The sequence below is a fragment of the Vitis riparia genome, chromosome 10 (assembly GCF_004353265.1).
Source record: "Vitis riparia cultivar Riparia Gloire de Montpellier isolate 1030 chromosome 10, EGFV_Vit.rip_1.0, whole genome shotgun sequence".
NCBI lineage: Eukaryota > Viridiplantae > Streptophyta > Magnoliopsida > Vitales > Vitaceae > Vitis > Vitis riparia.
The window spans coordinates 13,775,806-13,800,654 of NC_048440.1; the positions used below are offsets into that span (position 1 = coordinate 13,775,806).

At 32.0% G+C, this 24,849-nt stretch overlaps 2 protein-coding genes across 2 annotated transcripts; both read right to left on the bottom strand.

Moving 5' to 3' along the window:
* Positions 1-220: 220 nt before the first annotated feature.
* LOC117923443 lies at positions 221-2,492 on the bottom strand. The gene is made up of 5 exons (XM_034841729.1): positions 2,172-2,492; positions 1,277-1,432; positions 1,032-1,130; positions 674-741; positions 221-589 (listed from the first exon to the last, which is right to left on the bottom strand). Exons 1-5 carry the CDS (start codon positions 2,463-2,465, stop codon positions 574-576), a joined length of 633 nt encoding a protein of 210 aa, XP_034697620.1. The 5' UTR covers positions 2,466-2,492; the 3' UTR covers positions 221-573.
* A 14,180-nt stretch (positions 2,493-16,672) lies between these two features.
* On the bottom strand, positions 16,673-20,109 carry LOC117924168. The gene is made up of 4 exons (XM_034842750.1): positions 19,812-20,109; positions 18,487-18,639; positions 18,237-18,335; positions 16,673-17,109 (listed from the first exon to the last, which is right to left on the bottom strand). Exons 1-4 carry the CDS (start codon positions 20,079-20,081, stop codon positions 17,089-17,091), a joined length of 543 nt encoding a protein of 180 aa, XP_034698641.1. The 5' UTR covers positions 20,082-20,109; the 3' UTR covers positions 16,673-17,088.
* Positions 20,110-24,849: the final 4,740 nt, after the last annotated feature.

Here is a 24,849-nt window from a genome sequence, read left to right on the forward strand (position 1 = left end):
CTCTTCTATAATTTATTGCTATAACAAATTAGAAGGATTTATTTAATTACTTTTTTTAAATATTTATCAAATGTGCTTAACTTGTCAGTCATGTGGCATAATAAATCTCCTAATTTTTTCTCCTTTTTAAGTAATACAATTACTCACATACATAGCTACACAGCTGCATAGGGAAAGAATAAAAAATCTTTAGCAACTAATTCTGGAATTATCCAACAAAGATCTAAAAGAGAAAATTTTCTTGACAATAACTAGTTCAAATTTTCAATTCCTCATAGATATTATTACAATCAAGCTCAAACACCCACACAGAAAAGGCTAAATACAAAAATTATGACATCATAAGGTTTTTCTTTGCTTGTACGTACCCACATTTCCCATAGGCCACTTCTAGTTAATTAGTAGTAAAGACTTAAAAACTATATTTTCTTTCTCTCTCTCGGTTCACCTTGATGTTGCAGGATTTTTATTGGTCGTATCCTTGTTGTCTGAGCCAATGGAGGTGGATTTTTATTGGCTCATCCTTATTAGCCTTGGCGGGCAACTGGTGGCACCTGCCCCAAATTTATTTTCTTAGGCGACAGGTGGTAGGTTTTCTTGCGGGGTAACTGGTGGCTTCTGCTCCAAATTTTCTTGGGGGCCAACTGGTGGCTTTTCTTGGGGAACAACTAGTGGCTTTTCCAATTTTTTACGCAATTCATTTGCCTCCGAGTGATGATCCAGCCCACAGAATATGACAAACTGTAAAAGTAAAAAATTTATCAGCAGTGATATGATGAGATAGAATGTTACATTCTGTTTGAGAAGTGTTTTTAAAATTAATTTTGAAAAAAAAGTTTTGAGGATGATTTTTTAAATTTGTAAAATAAAAGTATATTTAAAAACTTATGTTAAAATTACTTTTTGAACCATGAAAATAATTATTTCATATGCCGTGGGATCGTCAATCAATGATAATGGGGCCAAATTAAAAACCCTTATAAAGCTTCAAGGCCTTACAATATTTTCTCTGGTAAAACATTGTAACGAACCTTCAAGTTCTTAAAAACATGGGAATCCAAATGCGGCTCGTAACTTGACATGTGACTGTCAATGTCGGCAGAATACTTCGAGGCCTCAGGGAACATTCCCTGTAGAAAAACAACATTCAAGAAGCAAAATGGGAAAGCACAAAGAATTAGGGAAAGAAAGAAGTGTAAGCAGGTTTCAAAGTTGTGAGATATTAAGTCCTTAATTTTTCTCTTCACATAAGAGCACAGAAAGTTTTAATACGTACTTCAGCAATCAGAATTTCCAGTATTTTCATTTTTTCTTTGCAATGGCGGTCGGCAGGTTCTTCCGGAGTATCGATTTGGGGTTCGTGTATTGTCATTAGTTTCTCTGCAATATCCTTATGCCCAGATGACTTTAGCTCCTTTGCTACTGCCACCACCTGCGCCAAATTAACAACCGTATGAAATAAGGTGCTTTCAAGGTTGAGTTGGTTCTGCTTGAATGTGTCAAGTTCAGGTGTAGGGGAGCTCGACCCTTTTCCTATTCAAGTTTCATTCAGGCAGAGAGCCTTTTATATAGAACATTATGTGAATGAATTGCCCGAAACACTCAATCTGATGTTAGAGAAGAGGGAGTGGGAACAGCAGTAGAATTTTACAATGGATGCATGATGGAAAGGAAGGTACTAAAATGTCAAAGGTTTTTGATTGATCAAGATGACACATCTTTTGAATAAGAACTCTGATTACACTACCTTAAACCTGGTGGGGAAACAAAAATAATAAGTGGTCCATCAACTGAGTGATTCCAGAATGACATGAGGGGGAATGCTCATGGCAATTGGAATGCTCTACCAGGCTGCACAATCATACATGTCAAGGACAGGACTGAACCCAATTTGATCTGCCTCTACATTGGCATGGCATAAAGAACTAACCACAAACCAGACCATGACTGGTTTTTGTTTTTATAGATCATATAACTTGAATGTCGAGGTGAAGTTTCAGTCCTGACTCATGAATGGCATTTGAAACATAACCAAATTTCAAATGAGTAGAACAGCATGCTGATTTTATGGGAATTGAAAATATCTAAGCAATGTCTTTCATTTTCCTCTAAATACCATAATTTAAAAATACCGATTTTTGAAAAAAGTTAAATTGTGCAGGAAATAGAACCTCTAAAAAGTGTTCTGCTGTAAAGGCCTGGGGAAGCCTACTCTTCTGATCCGTAAGAGAAGTTGATGGATAACCCACCGTGAAAGTTATAGGACCAAGGATGTGCTCAAGAGGGCGGCCCCCAGAACTCTTGTGGAGTGAAAAGGAAGAATTTTGACTGAAGCTTAAATGGGGTTTGGTAGAAAAATGGCTAAAGCAATAGGGTTTGGTAGTTATTGCAGCATTGTAGTCAGAAGACATGTGAATGGACTGATGGGGGAGGGTGCCAAAACGGTAGCCAATCACGGATTCCATGGGTAGCTTGATTGTGCTTCTTGCAGATATAAGACTTATATAGGATTAAAAATACTTGCATTCCGTGGTCATATATATAACAAGGAAAAGTGGTCCAGCTGGAGAATAAACCCACTGTCTTTGGCACTAAGCAAGGGATCTTTGTCATGTGTTAGTACCCAAGAGGCTTTCAAAGATTCCATGGCGCATCTATGAATTAAATGGCCAAAATATATTTCTTTTAACCCCTCCCAACATATTTCCTCTGTCCTGGTTGATACATACAAAATAAGAACCAGCTATTACAACAAACCTCATCAACATTAATATGGTGCATAACATCTATGAAGAACTATAGGAGCTAGGCCATGAATAAGGCCCAATATGTAAACAAATATGCAATTTGTCCTTCCGTCAAACAAAGTTCTGATGCCACATTGAATAACCTATTTTTCTAAAAACTTAAACTTAGATGATTGAGCTCAATATGTACATTATACTCCTTAACAAGATGAAGTTCAATTGTAATTATGAACTTTGACCATTTTCATGAGAACTTCAATGGTGAAGAGAAAACATCATAAACTAATGGGAAATAGATTAATTATAATCTATTGTTATAAATGACAATGACATTAGACAAAGAAGAGTAAGGGGACATGAATAGCATGAATTTCAATTCATGCAAAAGTATAGTAAGAAAGAAGCAAGTGACTTTTTTTTTTTTTCACTAAGTAAAAAATATACTAATAATATTTTTTAAGTACAATATGAAATCCTTAAGTATTATATCCAATAAAATATTTTAAACTATACATGTTTGTTTTATATAAAAAATAAAAAATGAAATAAAAAACATTTTTTACTTTAATGATTGATATTTGTTTAAAATAAAAATTATATTATATTCCAATTACTAAAAAATATGATTTTTTCCCTATATTTAGTACTATATATTTGGAAACAACTCTACAATTTATCATTTATTAAATAATTTTTTTATTTCTTTGGTAATAATATTCAAGATTAAAAGATATTTAATATTTATAAATAAAAAATATCATATTGTATTGCTAAATATATAAGAACATGTTGTATATATTTAATAATATATACTAGTATTACATTTCATTGTAATTTATATAATTTTTTCCTTTTGTTTAAATTACATATTTAATCTATTATCAAAGTTTATTATTTACAAAATAAGTAATATAAATAAAAAGTTTTAAAATTAAATTAAAATAATAAATTTTTGATTTATGAGATATGTATATTTTAATCTCAACTTGGGATTTTCGTATAAAGGGAATTATAAAATAAAGGTTGGATAATATATTTTACCATTTATTATATCTCTCATATTTAATTAAATAAAATATTAATAAGTAATATGATGTATCTTAATTCATCTTCGATGAAGCATTAAATAGGATAAAAAAAAAAACAAAAAGTCCTAAAGTGATTTAAAACAAAAAGTTAATCAAATGATGGTTGGACTATCATTTTCCATAATTTAATGATGGTCGAACAAGGTTGTTCTGTTCATGTAGGCCTCATCAACCCCAATTGTCTTTAAATGGATAAATTATGTTGGAGATTGCTAAAAGAGTATATTTTGGCCACTTAAATGGATTCATGGTCCTAACTACCTGATTAATGTATGTGACACGTGAATGAAATGCCTTTGGGTGCCGACACATGACACAATGCTTTGCTTACAACCAAAGACAATATTTTATAAAGCAGCAGCCTATATTATACCTTGCTTCTTCCCCTTAAAAGAAAGGATTTATTCTCTATAGCAGGACCCTTTAAAAGGATTTATTCTCTATAGCAGCTCTTAAAGGAAACTAATGTAGCAAAGTGAAGCAAATGATGGAAAAATTGATGATAGAAATGATGGTTGAACTATCATTTTCCATATTTTAATGGATCACATTTCTCTCTCTCTCTCTCTTTATCTGTAGCCATTAAAATTTTCTTTGATTTACAATTATTTTTCCGCGTCCTTGATATCTATCTATCTTTTGAAAGGATTCATCATCAAGTGGCACCGACAAAGGTATAACCAAGAAAAAAAAAAAAAACAAAAAAACATATAAAAAAAAAATTGTGCAAAAATTATTACAATTTTTATTTTTATTTTATAGAAAAGCTAAAAACTGATAATGGAATACAAAAAATTAAGAAACTGTGTTTTTTTTTTAATTAAAAGTGGATTTGTTGTATGTTGTTTTTTTTAGTAATTTTTTTTGAACAACATGATTTAAAATTGCTTGAAAATCCATCTAAGTGAGGTATTAATTATAATTTAATAGAGAAATTGTAAGATAAAAATAATATTATAGTCCCGATAAATACCTATGGAAGATCTTTGTAACTTAAGTTATAGTCTCTAATGATTGGTAATATCTTTTTTAATGAAACTATTAGAGTTTCTTAGTACTTTCACTCTCCAGATTCTAGGTGGACATGGACACTAGGAAAACTTGATCCGGAAAAACTAGCAAAGATATAAAGAAACTCAAACATTATGGAGAAAGATTGTCAGACTCATCAATAATTGTATTATTTATAGACAAACTTATTGCTATAGGATAATAATTTCAAATTGAATGGAGAATTATCTCCATCCCATTTTTAACTAATTTAATTCAAAAACAAATTTTGAATCTCAAGGAATCTTATCTACTTATCCATCATCTTTTCTAACTTTTTTTTTTAAATGTGGGTAAAATCTCTATCTCTTTTTTTCTCTTAATCTTGCATTGAGTCTTCATATAGAAAATGGAGGATGCAACATGATGAAAAGCTATAAAGTAGGAGTGATTATGCTAACTGTCCATCCCTCTAGCACAACCCATCACTTGAAAAATAATATCTTATTTATACCCCAAACTTGTTCAAACACTTTAAAAAACCCCTCAATGAGTCATATCTCAATTAGAAAATGATTAACCCCAACTTTTATAATGTTTGTAATCATAATTATATCAAGACAAAATTGATATGATTATCAATATTACAAGCTACAAATACTGGTGTGTTACTAACAATCTATTGGAACCTCAAATTACTTTGTTCATTGGCCTTGGATCTTGTAGGGTGGATGTTGTCTATTCCTAAAATTTAACCCAACGAAAAACAATGGTTTCAGAAAAAAAAAAAAAAAAAAAAAAAAAAAAAAAAAAAAAACATAGATCTAGAAATTAAATGCTCAAACCTGTGATTTGGATGTTCCTAGATTGAGTCCCATCCAATGAAGATGTCGAAAATTGTGGTAGTCATTGCAGAACTCATCTACCTAGGAGTCTTCTACCCAATCTCTCATTCTGTGGGTGTAAGCATAAGAGAATGATACTTCCCAATTGTCTACTTCTATCCCAACACATCGATCCACAAACCTTATTGAGCCTTTTGCCAAAACCAAACTTCCAGTGGTAGTAGTAGAAATGCAATGAATAAGGAATTTTGTTTTTTTTTTTTTGTTTTTAATATCTATATATATACATTTACATATACACACACACACATACATACATACATACATACATACATATATATATATATATATATATATAATTTTTGTTACTATCTTTTTATATTTTATTTTGTAGAAGTCTTCTAGTTCCTAGGTTCACTCAAGACCCACACCTTTAGTAGAAATCAAATATGAGTTTCTTTTTGGTATTTTTGAGTCATATCATCCTTTAGAACAAAAGAGGATTAGCTCCTTAGTAAAGATAAGATAACACACATAGAGAGCACAACACCAATTGTGCACCTTGAAAGCACAATCTAAACTATGAAACTGAAGTAGGCAATTTAGATGGTGCACTTGGAGGAGAGCACTTTAAAGTGTGCACCTTTGAGTGACTTGGATTGCACACTCATGAGCACAAGATAGACCATGTAATTTAAGTGTGTCATTGGGTGCATGCTCCTTAAGTGCACAATCTCCTTCATAAGAAGGCTAATTGCTTTCCTTAGTCACTATGCCAACGCGTAATAGTTAAAATTCATTATTCCTTGGCACTAACTTGGGAAATGGAGACTTTTTCCTAAAAATGAGCTCTAAATGCTCGCATGACTTTGCTATCCCATATATCAATGCATTAGTTGAGATATAGAGGAGGAGTTGAAAAGTAATATGATTTTTCTATAAATAGGGAAAGAACTCCTTAGACCATAGGTGCTTACCCATACTTATACACCAATGTAATGCTTTGTTATGAAAGATGATAAGGCTAAAAAAATCTGAGGGTAAGGAACAAAAGAAAAGGGTTAGAGACATGCATCCACGACAAACCGTCAAAGCCAAGGCAACTCCATTAGCCATCACAATGCTTGCACAACCTAAAAGGGTGTTAAAAGTAAAAGGTAGACATGCAATAAGGCCTTCTATTTTTCAGAGCAGTAGAGACCAAACCCCTTATTATAACTTCCATATCCATAGGGCAATGTCTCCTTAGAGGCATTGGGGGTAATTGGTCTATCCACTTCCTCCATCACCTAAGTAAGGCTGTTGGAAGAGAAAGTTGGGGAGATGTACCCTAGGGCTTCACTTTTATTTTTCATACTATGAACTTGCGAAGCCACCCCTAGTAGGAATAACTCCTTTAACAAATTTAATTTTGTTTTTCATTGATTTTCTTCTTCTTCTTTTCTTCATTGTCTAGGTAAGGGTGTTGGAGGAGAAAGTTGAGAAGATGTACCCTAGGGCTTCACTTTTATCTTTCATACTACGAACTTGTGAAGCCATCCCTAGTAGGTATAGTTCCTTTAACAAATTTGTTTTTTGTTTTTCATCGATTTTCTTGTTTTTTTTTTCTTCTCATTTCATTTTGTTGTTTTCTTCATTTCTTTTCTTTTTTCTTTTTGTCATCAAGTTTAATTCCTTTAACCATTGTGTTTTTTTTGGTCCACTTGAGTTTTGAATTGCATCAAAGAGTGTATTCAAGATTGTTTTCTATTTGATGTTGGTAGATTTGGATGGACTATTTGAGAATTGAAAATAAATAAGAATGTTTCTTCATTTTCCAATTCTCACATACTGTGCATTACACTCTCCCAATCTGAGAGACTTGGACTATACAGGAAGGGGTTGACAACAGTTCAAAGGTAAGAACAAGTTCACTTTAAAAAAAAAAAAAAAAAATGTTAGTTTGCCTTCTTTCATTAAACATCTTGTAGGTGGATGTAGTGATAAGAAGCTGGAAAAATCAATTTTTACCACATGGAGCTTGGTAAGTAGGTTCAAGGGTGTTTCATCACCTATTGCCTTAGATTGATTGAATTGAGAGTCATAAGCTGAAAGTCGCTATATAAGCAATAGAGTGATGTTTATGTACATTTTTCCATGCATAAAAAAAAAATGTAGTGAAAAGACATAAGAAGATTAAGTGACTGCTTGCCTTGAATCAATCTTTTGGGCTCAACTGTCTGAAAATTGGGAGGTGGTATATATGGATGAAGGGGAAACTTTTGTGAAACTATTAGTTTAAAACCTTTTAGTCTATCAGGAACTAATATCACCTAGATATTTCGAATTAATATATTAGTTGAGTATATTCAAAGCTTGTAGTACCCTATACTTTGGTTTAAGATGGCCATACTTGATTTTCCATTCTTCATTAAAATTTTGTTATTCTTTATTCTTTAATTTGAGTTCTCATTTTTGTTTTTTTCTTTTCGTTGTTGAGTGATTAGCAACAAATTGGCAAGAGGATGTGATGAGAACTCAAAGTTTACACTATGATGGCTCTAAAATAGCCTACTTTAGTGTATTTGAGGCACTTATTACAATCCTAGTGTTAGTTTGATGTTAATCTCTTAGGAAAATTTATTTGCCATGTTTTTTCAGATTTCTATAGTATTAAGGTAGGTTTAGAGCATTTCCAACACTTCATGGAGAAAAGAGTACCAAAAATGAGGGTACTTTACCATCGATAGTGCACTTCAACCTAAGTAGGGCTCCTGATAGTGTACTATGTAGGGCCTAGTATAGACTACGTACCCTAGGGGCACCAATCCAAACTGTGCACTTAGAGAAGCGTACTTGAGATTGTGCACCTTTAAGTGGCGGTCTTGATTGCGCACTAAGAGGCCTAATTTACATTGTGCACTTCATATTGTACACTAAAGAGGCTCAACTCAGATTGTTCACTTCCTTTAGGTGCTTTAGAAATCATGTGTTTCCTAAGATATACCAAGATGAGAGCACAGTATACCATTCCATCTTGCACATTGCTCATAGTTACAAGAATCATAAATATGCTATTGTTCATTAATAAGGCAAAGACACATCTATAACCCTTGGTGTGTAATTTTCCTCTAATAAAGTAGCACACCTTCCCAATAATAAAGTGTGCTATCTCTTCTAACTATGAAACACACCCTTGACAATTTCCATCTCAGCACATTACCTTCATGACTCCACCATGCGCACATACCACATCTTCCAATCTTCTCATACTCATAAAGGTTTCACAACAAATAATGCACCTGTAGCTCAGATTGATCTATTCATACCACCATGTTGTCATATTGAAAAGATAGGAAGTGCGACCATCTACTTCAGACTAACATTTTTTTTTTATTGATGGTTGCGTTGCTACATCTATAGCATGGGTAGGAAGCATGCATAACTAGCTAGGGATAACTCGAAGCAATAGGGGAAGAGAGAGATATTCCATCTATAAATATGAGAACTATATATAGAAAATGGGAGAGAGAGGATCCATAGGGAAATAAGTTAGATTGTTTTAGTGTTTGTGTTTCTTTTTCTTTTTGTAACTTTTTTTAATGAATTTTTTAGTTTTGTGTTTATTTTGTTTACTTCTTTCTTTCTTCAAGAGGTGAGAGGTGTTGAGATCCTTGTATCTTAGTTTAGTTCACCATTATTTTAGTTGTCTATAGTTGAAACACATCTTTCTTGGGCTAGTAGTTACAAAGACTGAAAGAAGTCTTTACTAACTTAGGCTAGAGGTTATGGAGGCCACAAGGAATAATTACTTGAGAACTCTTATACTAGAAATAGACTTTTTGATATGAGTAACAACCCATCTATATCATCTAATTGTGAGGACTAAAAAAAGACTAGTCAAATTGAGTTGGTCTTTCATTGAGGTGGTTGATGCTCATGTTAGTGGGAGCCCTGTGGTTGGTTTAAACCCAGGATTTGGTCCTAAGGCCAAATGCATAAGGCTAGTGCCTTATTGGGGTAGGAGGGAGCCCACTTGAGCTTGAGAAGCAAGTGGGATGCTTGCTTTAATCCATAAATAGATTTATGGATGTACACCATATGCTCTTGGTTCTTAATTTGCTGTGCAATCATCTAATTGCATCATATAGATGCACTCATTAAGATTTCTATTCAAAAATAGAATCTTGACATCCATTTTCCATATCTCATAGTTGAGATTTGATAGACTTGAGCATGACTATCAGCAAGAAGGCTTCCTCATAATTGAAACTAAGTTTTTTATTATAACCATTCGCCACAAGCCTAGCCTTAAAAGTCTAAACCTTTCCACCTACTTTATTTTTCTTTTTGTAGATCCATTTGCATTGTATGAGTTTTATCCTTTTAGGTACTTCTATAAGTTCCCAAATTTGATTAGGATACATAGATTGCAACTCTACCTCCATAGCCTTTTTCCAAATATATGCATCCACATCACTCATTGCTTTATCAGAATATGTGGATTGATCTCATGTTCCTCTAATGGCCTCAAAAGATTCTCTTAAATATATGAATAAGATTGAGTATATAACAACCCTCCCACTATGATAAGGTATCATTGTATTAGAAACAAGAATGGTTAACAATAGATTTGTAGTTTTTTGAATTGTTATGCATGAGAGTCTCATCTAGTACTTTCAAATCAATCTTACTCCTACTTTTATTATCCATCATATATTCATCTTCTAGGAATCTAGCATTTGTACTCACAAACACCTTTTGGTTGACCTAATTATAAAAATAATAATTCCTAGTCCATTTTTTATATTTAACAAACTGATGAACTTTTGATCTTAGTTCCAACTTATCTACCTTTGGTTTCAACATGTATATAGGGCACCTCCATATGCAAATATGGTATAAACCAAGTTTATAGCCCATTCACATCTCTATAGGAGTCAAAGGTATTGATTTAGAAGGAACCAGATAAGAATATATCTATTGGTATTTAAGGCATATCCCTAAAAGGATGTAAGAAGTGTTGAAAAACTCATCATAGATTTTACCATGTTTATAAGAATTTGATTTCTTTTTTCCACTATTCCATTTTGTTGTGGGGTTCTAAAAGTACTCAACTGAGATATACTTCTACGTTCCTAAAGAAAATAATCAAACTCAATTGACATGTACTATTTCCCTCGATTAGATTAAAATACCTTGAGGTATTTATCTAATTGATTCTCCATTCTACCTTAAATTCCTTGAATTTATTAAGGCACCGAATTTCCTATGCATAAGGTAAACATAACCATACCTAGAGTAATCATCAATGAAAGTGATAAAATACTCATACCCTCTATGTGCTTGGACATTAAAAGGTCTACATGTATCAGAATGCACTAGATCCAGATGTTCTTTGGCTTTAACCCATTTCGTATTAAAAGATCTCTTGGTCCTTTTATTTTCTATATAGAATTAGAAGATTGGAAAGTCTTTTGAACTAATAAATGTAATGTTCCAAACTTAATTAGTCTTTGGATCTTATTTAGATCAATATGACCTAAGTGTAGATGCCATAAGTATGTTTGATTAATGCTAGGTATCTTCCTTTTAATGAAGCATGATGATTTTCAACAGCAGGCAAGATAGGAGTGATGCAAAAAAGATTGTCAACCAATGGAATTGAGCAAATAAACAAATCACTCTTTCTAATAAAAACACTATTATTGAAATAAATGAATAATATGATTTATTTAGGTTAGAAACTGAAATCAAATTCTTTCAAGACTCAGATATATAAAGAAAATGCTTGAGTTTGAATGTTTATATTTCTCTAATACAAGAGTAACGTCTCTCACTACTTGCATAACTATCCTTATAGCAGACGCCAGAGTCAATTACATCGCTTCTTCATTCAACTTTCTCATTTGTTGAAACCCCTATAAGGAATTACAGATATGGTTAGTGGCCCTAGAATCTATTCACCATGAATTAGTAGAATCTACCACTAAACATGATTCAATTAAAAGTGAATGAAACATAACTTTTTTTTTTCTTTAAGTAGAATAGGCATCATTTTTCTAGTGGCTTCTTACCATAAAGGAAACACTTGTCCTTTCCCTTGTTCTTGCCTCTCCTAACCTTGGTTTTCCCCTACTTGGTTTTCTTGAAAGTATTCTTCTTCTTTTTATTATGGGAAGAACCTAAAGAATCTTTCATTGCCATGTAAACATCTTGAGCATCCTTAATAATCCCTTTAGTCATCTAGAGTTCCCTCATTAGTTTAGACAAGCTCACCATTAACTTGTTCATAGTATAATTGAGTTGAAACTAGTTAAAGGAATTTGGTAAGGACTCTAGGATTATATCAACTTGGGTTTTCTCATCGATTTTATCACCAAGGATCTCTATCTTGTTAAAGAATGCAACCATGCGAATCATATGATGTCTAATATAATTTTTTTTTTTTTTACCATATTGGTGTTCATAATGTTATGATAGAGCCTTTAAAAGTATGACATGATGTCATAGATTTGAAATTCATTATTTATTTAATGATATTCTAATTTCACTTTTATATATCTCTATTCCATGTATTGTACTTTATGCTCATTCTCGCCTAGTATCTTTTGCATTATATGTGATTTGGGTGCATTAGGAGTTGTATGGAAGATCTAAGTTTCAGGTTCATTGCAAATAGATGACTTGTTCACAATCAATTCATGGGTCTAGATAATTCATTATAGGTTGTAGTGTACTACCTTATAATTGGAGGGATGACTAGTCTTGGTTATTGGGATGGGTTTCCCATGGTGAGGGCATTAGTATATATGGTTACACATTGAACTGGACCTATGGTGAGTTATGACATAGGATTATCAAGTAGTCGCGACTTCATCAAGCTGCTTCATTGTATTGACTTTCAACATTTAGTGAACACTAAACTTGTGTCATCATTTTGGTTTTGACCTATGGGTGAGATCGTAAATTGATCATATATTCTCTATGGATTGGGTCACCATTGATGGAAATCGATAGCAATAGGTATTCTCAATAGAGGCACCATGATATCTCTTAGGATTGAGACAGTGTGTCCCATTGGGTGATCCTAAAGAGGTGTGTTCATGGAAACTATGGTCATAATAATTCTTTAAATGGAACTCGACATAGGTTCTTTTAGATTTAAGATATGTCAATTGAACACACACTAGGGGAATATGTAACTTAAGGATGGTAGAGGTAGTCTTGAAAGGTTCTTTTAGCTTTCACCTTGTTAGACTACGAACATCAGTTCATGGGGAGACTGAACTCAATAGATAATAGGTCACGGACCCGAGCACTTGGTGTCTCGTTGTTATTTACATAGAATACCGGAGTTTAGCTAATTCTTTATAGTGGGATGTTGAATCAACTTTAGAATTGGATTTTGAGGGAGCTAGTATTCCTATGGGTTCTACTGGTCGATCCTCTCTTTGAGCTCATATACCTTGTTGGCATGGGTTATGATGGTCGGATTAGCTCTAGGTCCACTTTTGTACATAAGGGTGTTTTGGTAATTATGCAAGGTTGCATAGGGGTAAGTGAACAAGGTCTCTAGATTTGACTAATTGATTAATTAGTAGGCCCTATTGGGTTAATTAATCAATTAGGACCCATTATGGGCTAGATTAAATGACCCAAGCCCTTAGTGAGCTTAAGTCACTTAAGTTAAGTAGAAAACCCTAAAAATACCTCCTTAGGGGTTAGGGTTCATATAGTTTTTCTAGAGAGCCATCTTTTATCTTCAAATAGAGAGAGAAAGAATAATAACCTCCACCTTCCTTTCCATCCACACCGGAAGTTTGTCAAGATCAAGGTTAGAGTCATCAGGCAGAAGACTTTGGGTTTACAAGACTTCTGCGATTTTGTTCTTTATCTGCACCACGTGGATTTGATTTGGGAAAATCCGAATTTGAGATATTATTTTTCGTTAGCACTTTTTGAATCCATTTAAAGTATACAAATGTTATTTTTTCGTTGTGCATAGGATTTAGAAAAGGCCTAGCTAGGATAGTTATGTAAGTTCTTAACCCTGATCCGGGCTTAGGAAACAGAGAGATTTGAGTTTTTCCCTTCATATCATCCTTGAGTTATATATCCTTCTATTGTGTGATCATCTCACATATCTTAACTTATAAAGAGTTTATGTCTAGTTCTACTTAAGGAACTATTATGACCATAGTTTACATGAACACGCCTCCCAAGGATCATCTAGTGGGACACATTATCTCAATCTCATGAGATATCATGGTGCCCTTATTGAGAATACCTAATACTATTGGTTTCCATCAATAATGACCCAATCCATAGGTCATAATCACTTTAGGATCTAACCTATAGGTTAAAGTCATTGCTAACATGGCACAAGCTTGGTATTCTCTAAATGTAGCAGTTTGGTGATATCATGGCTACTCAATGGCCTTATGTCTCAACTCATTGTAGGTCTTATCTAATATGTAATTATATACACTAGTACACTCACCATGGACAATCCATCTTAATAAGTGGCCAAGAAACCAGTTATCTCTCCAATTAAGAGGTAGTGCACCACAACCTCTAATGGGTTGCTTAGGCCCATGAACTGGTTGTGAATAAGTTAATTACTTGCAAGGAACTTATGACTTGGATCTTCTATGCAACTCTTAATGCACCTAAGTCATGTGCAATGCAAGGAATGCAGACTAGAATGCTCATAAGGTGTAATGTATGGAGTAAGGATAGATAAAAGAACAACAAAAACATTATTTGATAAATAATAAAGTTCAAATTTGTTACATCATGTCATACTTTTAAGAGCTCTATCCCAACACTCTTTATTTATTTGAAGTTACTTATCCTAAGAAAATAAGCCCTTAAAATCTAATAATTAAATTATTACTTTTAACTATTAATTATTCCAAATTTTAAACTGCATATAACTTTTGTACTTATCTCTAGAAAATAATGTCTTTGTAATTTAATAAATGAATATAAAATGAAATAAATAAATATAAACCAAAATTCATTTACCGTAATCTTATAAAACATAATATCACTATATATACTAATTCAATAAATGTTACATTTTATTTAATCATTATTTATATTTTTTTATAGATAATATCTTGCAATACGATATATTATTTATATTAAGAAAATAGTGCCTTCATATTCTAATAAATTAATTGATATTTTTAATTACAAGTTATTAATTTTTAAAATACCTATAACTCTTGTACTTATCTTAAAATATAAACCAAAATTCATTTATCTTAATCTTATAAAACATAATATCTCCATATTTACTAATTCAATAAATGTTTTGTTTTACTCAACTCATTATTTTTATTTTTAAAGATAATATCTTGTAATACTATAGATTATTTATCTTAAGAAAATAATATCTTCACAATCTAATAAATTAATTATTATTCTTAATCATTAGTTATTCTAATTTTTAAAATATACTAAAAACTCTTGTACTTCACTTAAGAAAGTAGGATCTTCATAATCTAATAAGTTAATATAATGTGAAATAAATAAATATAAATCAAAAGTTATTTATCTTAATTTATGAAACAGAATATTTATGGATATAGTACTAATTCAATAAATGTTTTATTTTATTCTAGTCTTTATTTATGTTTGTAAAGATAATATCTTATAATATTATATACTTAAATAGTGTAACAGATGAACAACTATAATAGATTAATATTTCCTACCATTTACTATTTGTTATTTACGTCGTGAACACAAGAAGATATTCAAACAAACATCTCTCCTCGCAAAGACACTTCACAATTCTATGAGCTATCCTTAAACATGTAAACTAAGTTGAATAAAAAAATTTAAAACCAGACAGTCAAACATGACAACAATAATGGTTGAGATCTTTTAAAGTTGTAATAATGATTTTCTAACATATGTCATAATATCATGAATTCTAGTTTTATTCTTCAACCCAGATCACCACATTCAATAACATAAAACAAAATCCACATAATCCCTTAAGGCCCAATAACCTATATTCAAAATCATAATAATTATCACAAAGTGAATAATGAGATCCACATTGCATTCATTACTATATTTAGAAAACCAAATCCAAAATGAACAAAAAACCCAAATTACGTGAAAGTTAATAATATTTGTAGTTCATTAGTAAAATCAGCCATGGGAAAGAGAAAGTCACTCGGTTATAAAATAAAGGTTCTGAAAAAGCCCTAGTTGTGATACAAAAATTGAATCTATACCTGATTAAAGTCACCAAAGCTAGAATTGATCAAGCTTCTCGATGTCATCTTCCTCAACTGGAGCACATTCCCAACGATCCTATGGAGATGGGTTTGAAGGTTAATGATGGTAATGCTAGGGTTTCAAAACAAAGATTGGTTATGGTGAGGTAGAAGAAGTCTTCATGGTTAGGGAGTTATGAGAACTTTTGGGTCACTACAACAAAGTACATTATTAGGGATGAAATGTTTCATCTCTAAAAATTTTATTTTTATGGCATAAAAACATTGTAGAATTGTCTTTATAATTGTGTCATTCTATCTTTTTGGGGATGAAAAACTCAATTTTGTCATAGAAACATATCTTTAATGAAACAAAATCATGGCCAAAATTATTTTTCAATGAGTGTTTTTTGTGACATAAAGTCAAAAGTTTCATTGGAAATAAATTTAACAAATATCAATTAAATCATCTGACAACACAAGAGCTCATTGAGCTAGGAAATTATTTTCTCTCTAAATGTTACTTTATACATTAGGAGACGAAATATTTTCATCCTAAAATATTGACATATAGTTTCTACAACAAAATAATTGTCTCCAAATATTTCAAATTAGATTAGGGATGGAATATTTATGTCTCGAAATATTGACATATAGTTTGAGTAATACAAAAGTTTCTTCTCAAAATGTTTCAACTTACACTTAGAGACAAAATTATTTCAATTTAAAAAGTTAACAATTGTTTAGAGAATGGAAGAATTTTATCTCTAAATATTTCTATCCACATTGGGAGATGAAAATAAGGAAAAATTCTCGTCTATGAACACATATGGGGATAAAAAAATTTCAGCCCTCAATATAATATTTTTGTCCAAGTTTGTATATTGTCCAAAATAAAAGTGACCAACAAATAATAGTAAATCACATCATGATGTCAACTCTTTGGTAAAGGTGGTGGCTTGGAAGATGGGTAAGATTAAAGTAGTGGTTGCTAAGAAGAGTTAGTTTGTTGTGGCATGAAATTCCGTATCAATGATTTCAACTCTTGCAACTCAACAAGTAGTCATTGTCTTGAACTCTTGTAACTCTATGATATATATGCTCCCACAACCTTCTTGTCTTTCCATACCTTAAAAATAGCTTATCACTTTCCAAGCACTCTTTATGTTATCTTTAAGTCAATGAGAATAATACCACCCTCCTAAATTTGATGCACCTTTTCCTGTAAAATACAATATAGTTTTTAATTAGTAAACATGTTTTGATATCATATAATGGAAGATAATTTTAATTTTCATTAATAATCTTATATGTCAAGGGTCCATGAAGTAACTTCACTTCTCCTTACCTTTTCAACCAGGAAAAAAATAGTCAATCCAATGTAGATTTTAATGGATTTGGACCTCTAATAAGATAAAGACATTTACATTTCTAAAAATGATAATCCATAATATTCTAGTAATGGAGTGATAATATATATATATATATATATAAAAGAATTAAATAAAAAATAAAAAAAACTTGAATGCAATGAATATTGAAGATTCAAAGCCTCGGGTTAAAATAGGATAAAGGAGAGGAGATGTGGTTGAGATGTGAACCATTAAGAGAAGAGGCTATGCCGACCATGTTCAATGTGGCAATGGTAGAGATAAAATCAAATAGTATGGAGCAACAACATGAGCAGTAATGATGACAATGCTTTGATGGGTAGCAATGTTGCTTCATTTGGTGGTGAAAGCTTCAATAATGGTGATGAGTGGCTATAGAAGGGCTTTTTGAGAGCTTTTGGCCATGAATATAATAAGCTACTTTTGTCTTGTCACTTTTCTAAAAGAGTCTTATGATATTTGTAAAATAGTGTTAATGTCATCATATTTAAAATTTTTATTATCTTATGGTGTCACCTTTTTTAATAATGACATTATAAATAAAAAAATAGTCACCAAAATATCTAAGTGCAAATATCTTATATCATGCATCACATTTATTGTATCATTATTTTAATAGGGCATCATAAATAGTGACACTATAATTTGTTTTCATAGTAGTGAACTTGTATCCACTACTTAATGTTTTAATATAAACTCACGACCATGCTTACAACCGCAACTATAAGATATAGTTGCACCACCTATGTCCACGCTCTATGGTAGTCAATTTGGTATACAACTATATATATGTTATAGTCACATCATTTTTAATCTTTATTGAGGCTGCTGGCCGCTGCTATAAGCCATTTTTCTTATAGTGGATTATCAATCAATGATAATGGGCCAAATTTAAGACACCTTGTAAAGCTTCTATGCCTTACAATATTTTCAATGGTGAAACACTATTGTAACGAACCTTCAATTTATCAAACGGTTCGAAATTGAAATAATGCTTGTGCTTTGATCTCTTTTCCTCAATGTCCCTGGAATACTCCGAGGCCTCATTGCGCATTTTCTGTAGAAAAACAACATTCGATCAAGAAGCAAAATGGGAAAGCACAAAAGAATTAGGGATAGAAAGAAGTGTAAGTCGGTTTCAAAGTCTTGAGATATTACGTCCTTAATTTTTCTCTTCACATAAGAGTCCAGAAAGTTCTAATACGTACTTTATCAATGAGAATTTGCATTATTTCCATTTTTATTGTGAAATAACTGACAGCATCTCTCTCAATATCGAGTTGGCGATCGTGTATCTTCAGTAGTTGCAATGCTATATCTTGATGCCCAGATTCCTTTAGCTCCTTTGCCACTTCCACCACCTGCAAATTAACAACCATATGCAGATTTTTGTTGGTTAGTAAAGCCTTCCAGTATCAAAGTGGATATGGAAGAACAAGGCTAGATGTTGATTTGGATACACAAATTGGTTCCCAATCATGTGATGGGTTAATTGAAAAAGAGGACATCACGAATTGTTACAAGACACTAGAGTTGCAGAGTGTATTTTATATAGAACATTAATATGGGAATTAATAGCCTGAAATACGCTTATCTGATGTTACAGAATAGGGAGTGGGAATAGCAGTAGAATTTTACAATGGATGGATGATGGAAGGGAAGGTACTAAAACGTCAAAGCTTCCAACTTTGTTTGGTATTCAAATTATTCTGTACTCTACGGAATGACAAAAATGCTTTTCAGTGTCGTCTAGAGACCAGGCTTTTTGGTTTTTCCTAGGTCAAGTGGTCCATCTACAGGGTGATTCCAGAATAGCATGTGGGGGAATGCTCATGGCAATTGGAATAGATATTGGAATGCTCTACCAGGCTGCACAATCATGCATGTCAAGCATAGGACTGACCCAATTTGATCTGCCTCTACATTGGCATGGCATAAAGAACCGACCACAATCCAGACCATAACCGATTTTCTTGTGTTATAGACCATAACTTGAAAGCGGATGTGAAGTTTCAGCACAGCCTCATGCATGACAATAGGAACAATTCCAGATTTCAAATGAGTAGAACAACATTCTGATTTTATAGAATTTTCCAACCCTTTAAACATAAGACACCCAACACTCTAGGATCGTAACATTAAATATGGGTGAAATTTAGCTGGTCAATCGAGCTGAGCTTAGTGTTCAAGCTTGACTTATTAAGGACCATTAGAAATTAGTGAATAAGGAAGAAGAAAGGAATTGGAAGCGAGGGATTGTATAACATTTATGACAATCTGCACATGGTTACTGAGTATAAAATGTGGAAGCAAAATGTTTCTTGAAGTGCTAAAAGAGCCATTTCAGGATGGAATTCAAACTTGTAACCCATTTCCTGAATCCGGCCCCTTCCAATTCCTTTTCATTACAAATTCCCTTGGTTTCAAACAATGGAACCGAAAATATCTAAGCAATGTCTTTCATTTTCCTCCAAATACCATAGTATTAAAATATTGATCTTTGGCAAAAGCTAAATTGTGTATGAAATAGAACCTCTTCCGAATGTTCTGCTGTAAAGGCCTGGGGAGGTCTACTCTTCTGATCCGTAAGAGAAGTCCATGGATGACCCACCCTGAAAGTTATAGGACCAAGGATGTGCTCAAGAGGGCGGCTCCTAGAAGAATGACTAAAGCTTAAATGGGGTTTGGTGGAAAAATGGCTAAAGCAATAAGGTTTGGTAGTTATTGCAGCCTTGTAGCCAGAAGACATGTGAATGGACTGATGGGGGAGGGTGCCAAAACGGTAGACAATCATGGATTCCATGGGTAGCTTGATTGTGCTTTTTGCAGATATAAGACTTCCACAGGATTAAAAATACTTGCATTCCAGGGTCCTATATATGACAAATATAAGTGGTCCTGCTGAGAGAATAAATCCATGTTTCTAAGGGGGAGAAGCAAGGTATAACACGACTGATATAGAAAATACTGTCTTCGGCACTAAGCAAGGGATTTTGTCATGTGTTAGTACCCAAGAGGCATTGAAAAATTCCATGGCACATCTATTAATTAAGTGCCATACCAATGATAACTTCAATGATGAAGAGAAAGCATCATGAATTAATAGGATGGGAAATAGATTAATTAAGCTATTATTATAAATGGCAATGAACTTAAACAAGGAAGGGTAAGGGGACAAGAATAGCATGAATTTTGGTTCAAGCAAAAGGTGCAGTAAAAAGGAAAGGGACTTTTTTTTTTTTTTCATTAAAATGATTTTTCAAATAAAAAGTTCTAATACTATATTTAGTTGATATATAGTTATCCTAGAACTTTATTTCCATTATGATATAATATCTTTGGATATTGTGTTCAATGAAATATATTATGCTATACTCATATTTAGTTTCCATAAAAATAAAAAATGGAATAGAAAATATGTTTTGTTTTAATGTTCGATATTTGTTTAAAATAAAAATTATATTATATGTGGATTACAAAAAAAAAAAAGGATTTTTTCTCTCATATTTAGTACTATATATTTAGAAATTGTTCAAAAATTTATCATTTAGGTAGCAATTTTTTTTTATTTCTTTGGTAATAATATTCATGATTTATAAATTTAAAATTTGTAAATAAAAATATGATATTGTATTGTTACATATATAAAAGCATGTTACATATATATTAAATAGTAGGATCTAACTATAATATAGAAGTATACTTTTTCAATATCTACCCTTGTACTTGAATCACATTTGTTTGCATCCATATTCGACGGTCTAGATCTAACCATACATATTCAATGGTTTGGATTTTTTGTCCAATAGGTATCTTAGCATTTTTCTAAATGATATATACTAGTATTATTTTTTGTTGTACTTTATATAATTCTCTAATTCCTTTTTTTTTCAATTACATGTTAAATATTTAATCAAATTTTATTGTTTTCCAAAATAAGTAATATAAAAAATCTAATAAAAAGTTTTAAAATTGGATGAGAAGTGCCAATTTAATTATGAACCACATACATCCTAATATCAAATTAAAATCATTATATCCCAAAAAATTATAAATGGATAGTATATCATATTACTTATCATATCCTATATTTAGTTGAATATGAGATCAACAAGTGATATGGTAATTTATCTTATTCGGTCTTGATTTACATATAGGATAAGAAATATTATGTCATCTCCTATCATATCCTATGCTATATCTTGTTAACATACATGTGATTTTTAAGTTTATTTTTTTAAAAAGCTAATGCGGCAAAGTCAATCAAATAATGGTCGGACTACCATTTTCCATACTTTAATGAATCACTTTTTTTTGTTTCTCTTTATCAATAGCCACGATAATTTTCTTCGATTTTGCAATTACTTTTAATTAGGCGTCCATTACATCTTTATCTCTTTTGAAATTAAACAAATTAATGTCATATAATATTCAAATGGCTACAAAGATCCCCAAAAAGAAGGAATAATGCAAATAATTATTAAATTAATTATTTTTTTTTATAAATATGTAAAAAATCCAAAAAAAAAACCAAGGAAAGAAAATTAAGAAATTTGTTGTTTTTTAAGTGGATTTTTTTTTGTTGTGTTTTATTTAAAAATTTTTTCTTAAAGAAGATAATTTAAAGTGGTTTGAAAACAATCTAAGTGAAGTATTAATTAAAATTAATTAAGAAATAAGTATAAATTTCGTTTTAAGAGTGGCTAATGCAGGTGATGCTTGATGTCATTTTCGTAGCAGCAAGCACAAGGTTGTGCAATTCATGCAGGTCCCATCAACCAAATTGTCTTTAAATGGAGGAAATATGCTGGGGGTTGCTAAAAGAGTATATATTTTGGCCACTTAAATAGATGCATGTTGAAGTGTGACACATGAATGGAATGCCTTTGGGTAACACATATGACACAATGCCTTGCTTACTACCAAAGACAATATTTTCTAAAGTAGCAGTCTATATTATACCTTGCTTATTCCCCTAAAAAGAAAGGATTTATTCTCTGTAGAGAGACCATTCAAAAGGGTTTATTCTCTATATCAGGGCCACTTATTCTTCCCCTTCAAGAAACTAACGGAGCAAAGTGAATCAAATGATGGAAAAATTGATGATAGAAATGATTGTTGGAGTATCATTTTCCACACTTTAATGGATCACATTTTTTCTCTCGTTATCAATAGCCATAATAACTTTCTTTGATTTACAATCATTTTTCCGTGTCCTTTATATCTATGTCTCTTTTGAACTTAAATGTTATATAAGGATTCATGATCAAGTGACCCCCACAAAATGAGGTATTAATTAAAATTTAATTAAGAAATTAATATAATTTTTCACATGAGATTGGATAATGAAAATGATACTAACGTGGTGTTTTTTTTTTTTTAAATAAAAATAAAATCAGAACTCCTTTCTACACACATGTAAATAGATAGTCAACTAACCCTTAAAAACTCTGCCACCAAGCAACATGAGATCAAACAAGGACTACTGAGATTCATAAGCAAATACTAGCTCCTTCATAATCTAATTCTAAAATTAACTCAACATCTTATTATAGAGAGTTAACTATATTCCAATATCTTATGCTATTAAATTAAGATAGCAAGCTCGGGTCCGTGACCAGTATCCACTGCATGCAAACTCCCCATGAACTAGTGTCTGTGATCGAACAAGGTATACGCTATCAACCTTTCAAAATAATCTCTATAATCCTTGAGTTACATTTTATCCTATTATGTGATCAAATGACATACTCTAACTCACAAAGTGCATGTATCAAATTTTACTAAAGGAATTAGTGGGATGCCACAAATTTTATGATTGCATGTCCTTATTATCACCTAATGGGATACGATGTCTCAATCCCATGAGATATCATGGTGTTTCCATTGAGAATACCTATTGCCATCAACCTCCATCAATAATGACTCAATCCATAGAGAATATATATGATCACCTTAGGGTCTCACCCATAAGTTAAAGCTTTTTGTTGATTTCAACACATGCTTAATATTCTCTCAAGGTTAAGAGTCTATGCACCATAGTAACTTGATGAATCATGACTACTCAATGGTCAATGCCAATATTTATAATAAGTCCTATCCAATGTATAACTATACACACTAGTGCACTCATTATGGAAACTTATTCTAGTAACTAAGACAAGTCGTCCCTCCAATTAGGAGATAGTGCACTATAACCTCAAATGAATTTTATAATTTCATGAACTGACTATGAGAAACTTATTAATCTTACAAGAAACCCATTGAAGGGAACTTCGAATTACTCTGTACCCTATCTTAAGATTAGGTTAGGCGCATGCAATAAATACCTAGGGCATCTAACTAGATCATAACAACATAAGCAAAACACATTTAAGAAAAAAAAACAAATCCAAATACTTGAATTAGAAAATCTTATCGATGATTTTGATGTTCTTAAATCCTTTCTTTTCGGTGAAGAACAAATCTGAAGTTGTTGAAAGTCTCATAGAGCCACGATCTTCCACTTAATGACTCTCCCTCAAACCTTGGTACACAAATGATGGGGAATTTGGAGGATAAAGAGTAGAGCTCTCTCTTTCTGGATGGTAGAAGAAGACAAAAGACTAAAACCCTAACCCTTAAGGGGGTATTTATAGAGTTCTAGCTAGGTTTAAGTAACTTGAGCCCACCATGGGCTTGGGTCACTTAAGCTACCTCAACGAGGGTTCGAATTGATTAATTAACCTAACAAAGCTATCTAATTAATCAATTAGCCTAATTCAAATATATCATTTACTAACCCCTATACACCCTTACAAAATTATCAAAACATCCTTATGCACATAAGTGAACCAAGAGCTAATCTAATTTTCATAAACTGTACCATCAAGGTATATGAACTCGAGTGGGGACCATTGAGACCCATATGACAATATTGGCTTCCTTAGAATTTAGTTTTGGAGTTAATTCAATATCCCACTATAAAGAATCAATTAAACTCTAACACCCTATGCAAATAATAACAAGATACTTAGTACATAGGTATGTGATGTACTATACATTATATATAGTCTTCCCATGAACTGGTGTTTATAATCTAATAAGGAGAAAACTATTAGTCTCTTAAGATTACCTCAACCATCCTTAAGTTCTAGATTCTCCTATAGTGTGATCAATTGACATATCTTAACTCATAAAGAGCTTATGTCAAGTTTCACATACGGAACTACTATGGTCATAGCTTACCTAAACACATCTCCTTTGTCTCAATCCCATGAGATATCATGATGCCTTTTATTAAGAATACTTGTTGCTACCGACTTCTATCAACTATGACCTAATCCATAGGGAATATATGATTACTTTAAGATTTCACCTATAGGTCAAAGCCACTACTAACTTTGGCACAAGCTTAACATACTCTCAAGATTAAGAGACAATATAACACAATAGCTTCGTGAAGTCATGATTACTTGATAACCTTATTTCATGACTCAACATAGGTCTTGTCTAATGTGTAATCATACATACACACTAGTGCATTCACTATGGGAAACCCATCCTAATGGCCAAGACCAACCATCACTTCA

Excerpts from the sequence above, each read along its gene's own strand:
- LOC117923443 (XM_034841729.1), bottom strand. The coding sequence starts at position 2,465 with ATGGAATCCGTGATTGGCTACCGTTTTGGCACCCTCCCCCATCAGTCC. Across the intron at positions 1,131-1,276 it reads TGGAAATTCTGATTGCTGAA|GGAATGTTCCCTGAGGCCTC; the intron begins GTACGTATTAAA and ends GTTTTTCTACAG. Across the intron at positions 742-1,031 it reads ATGTTTTTAAGAACTTGAAG|TTTGTCATATTCTGTGGGCT; the intron begins GTTCGTTACAAT and ends TTACTTTTACAG.
- LOC117924168 (XM_034842750.1), bottom strand. The coding sequence starts at position 20,081 with ATGGAATCCATGATTGTCTACCGTTTTGGCACCCTCCCCCATCAGTCC. Across the intron at positions 18,640-19,811 it reads CAGCAGAACATTCGGAAGAG|GTGGTGGAAGTGGCAAAGGA; the intron begins GTTCTATTTCAT and ends GTTAATTTGCAG. Across the intron at positions 18,336-18,486 it reads TGCAAATTCTCATTGATAAA|AAAATGCGCAATGAGGCCTC; the intron begins GTACGTATTAGA and ends GTTTTTCTACAG.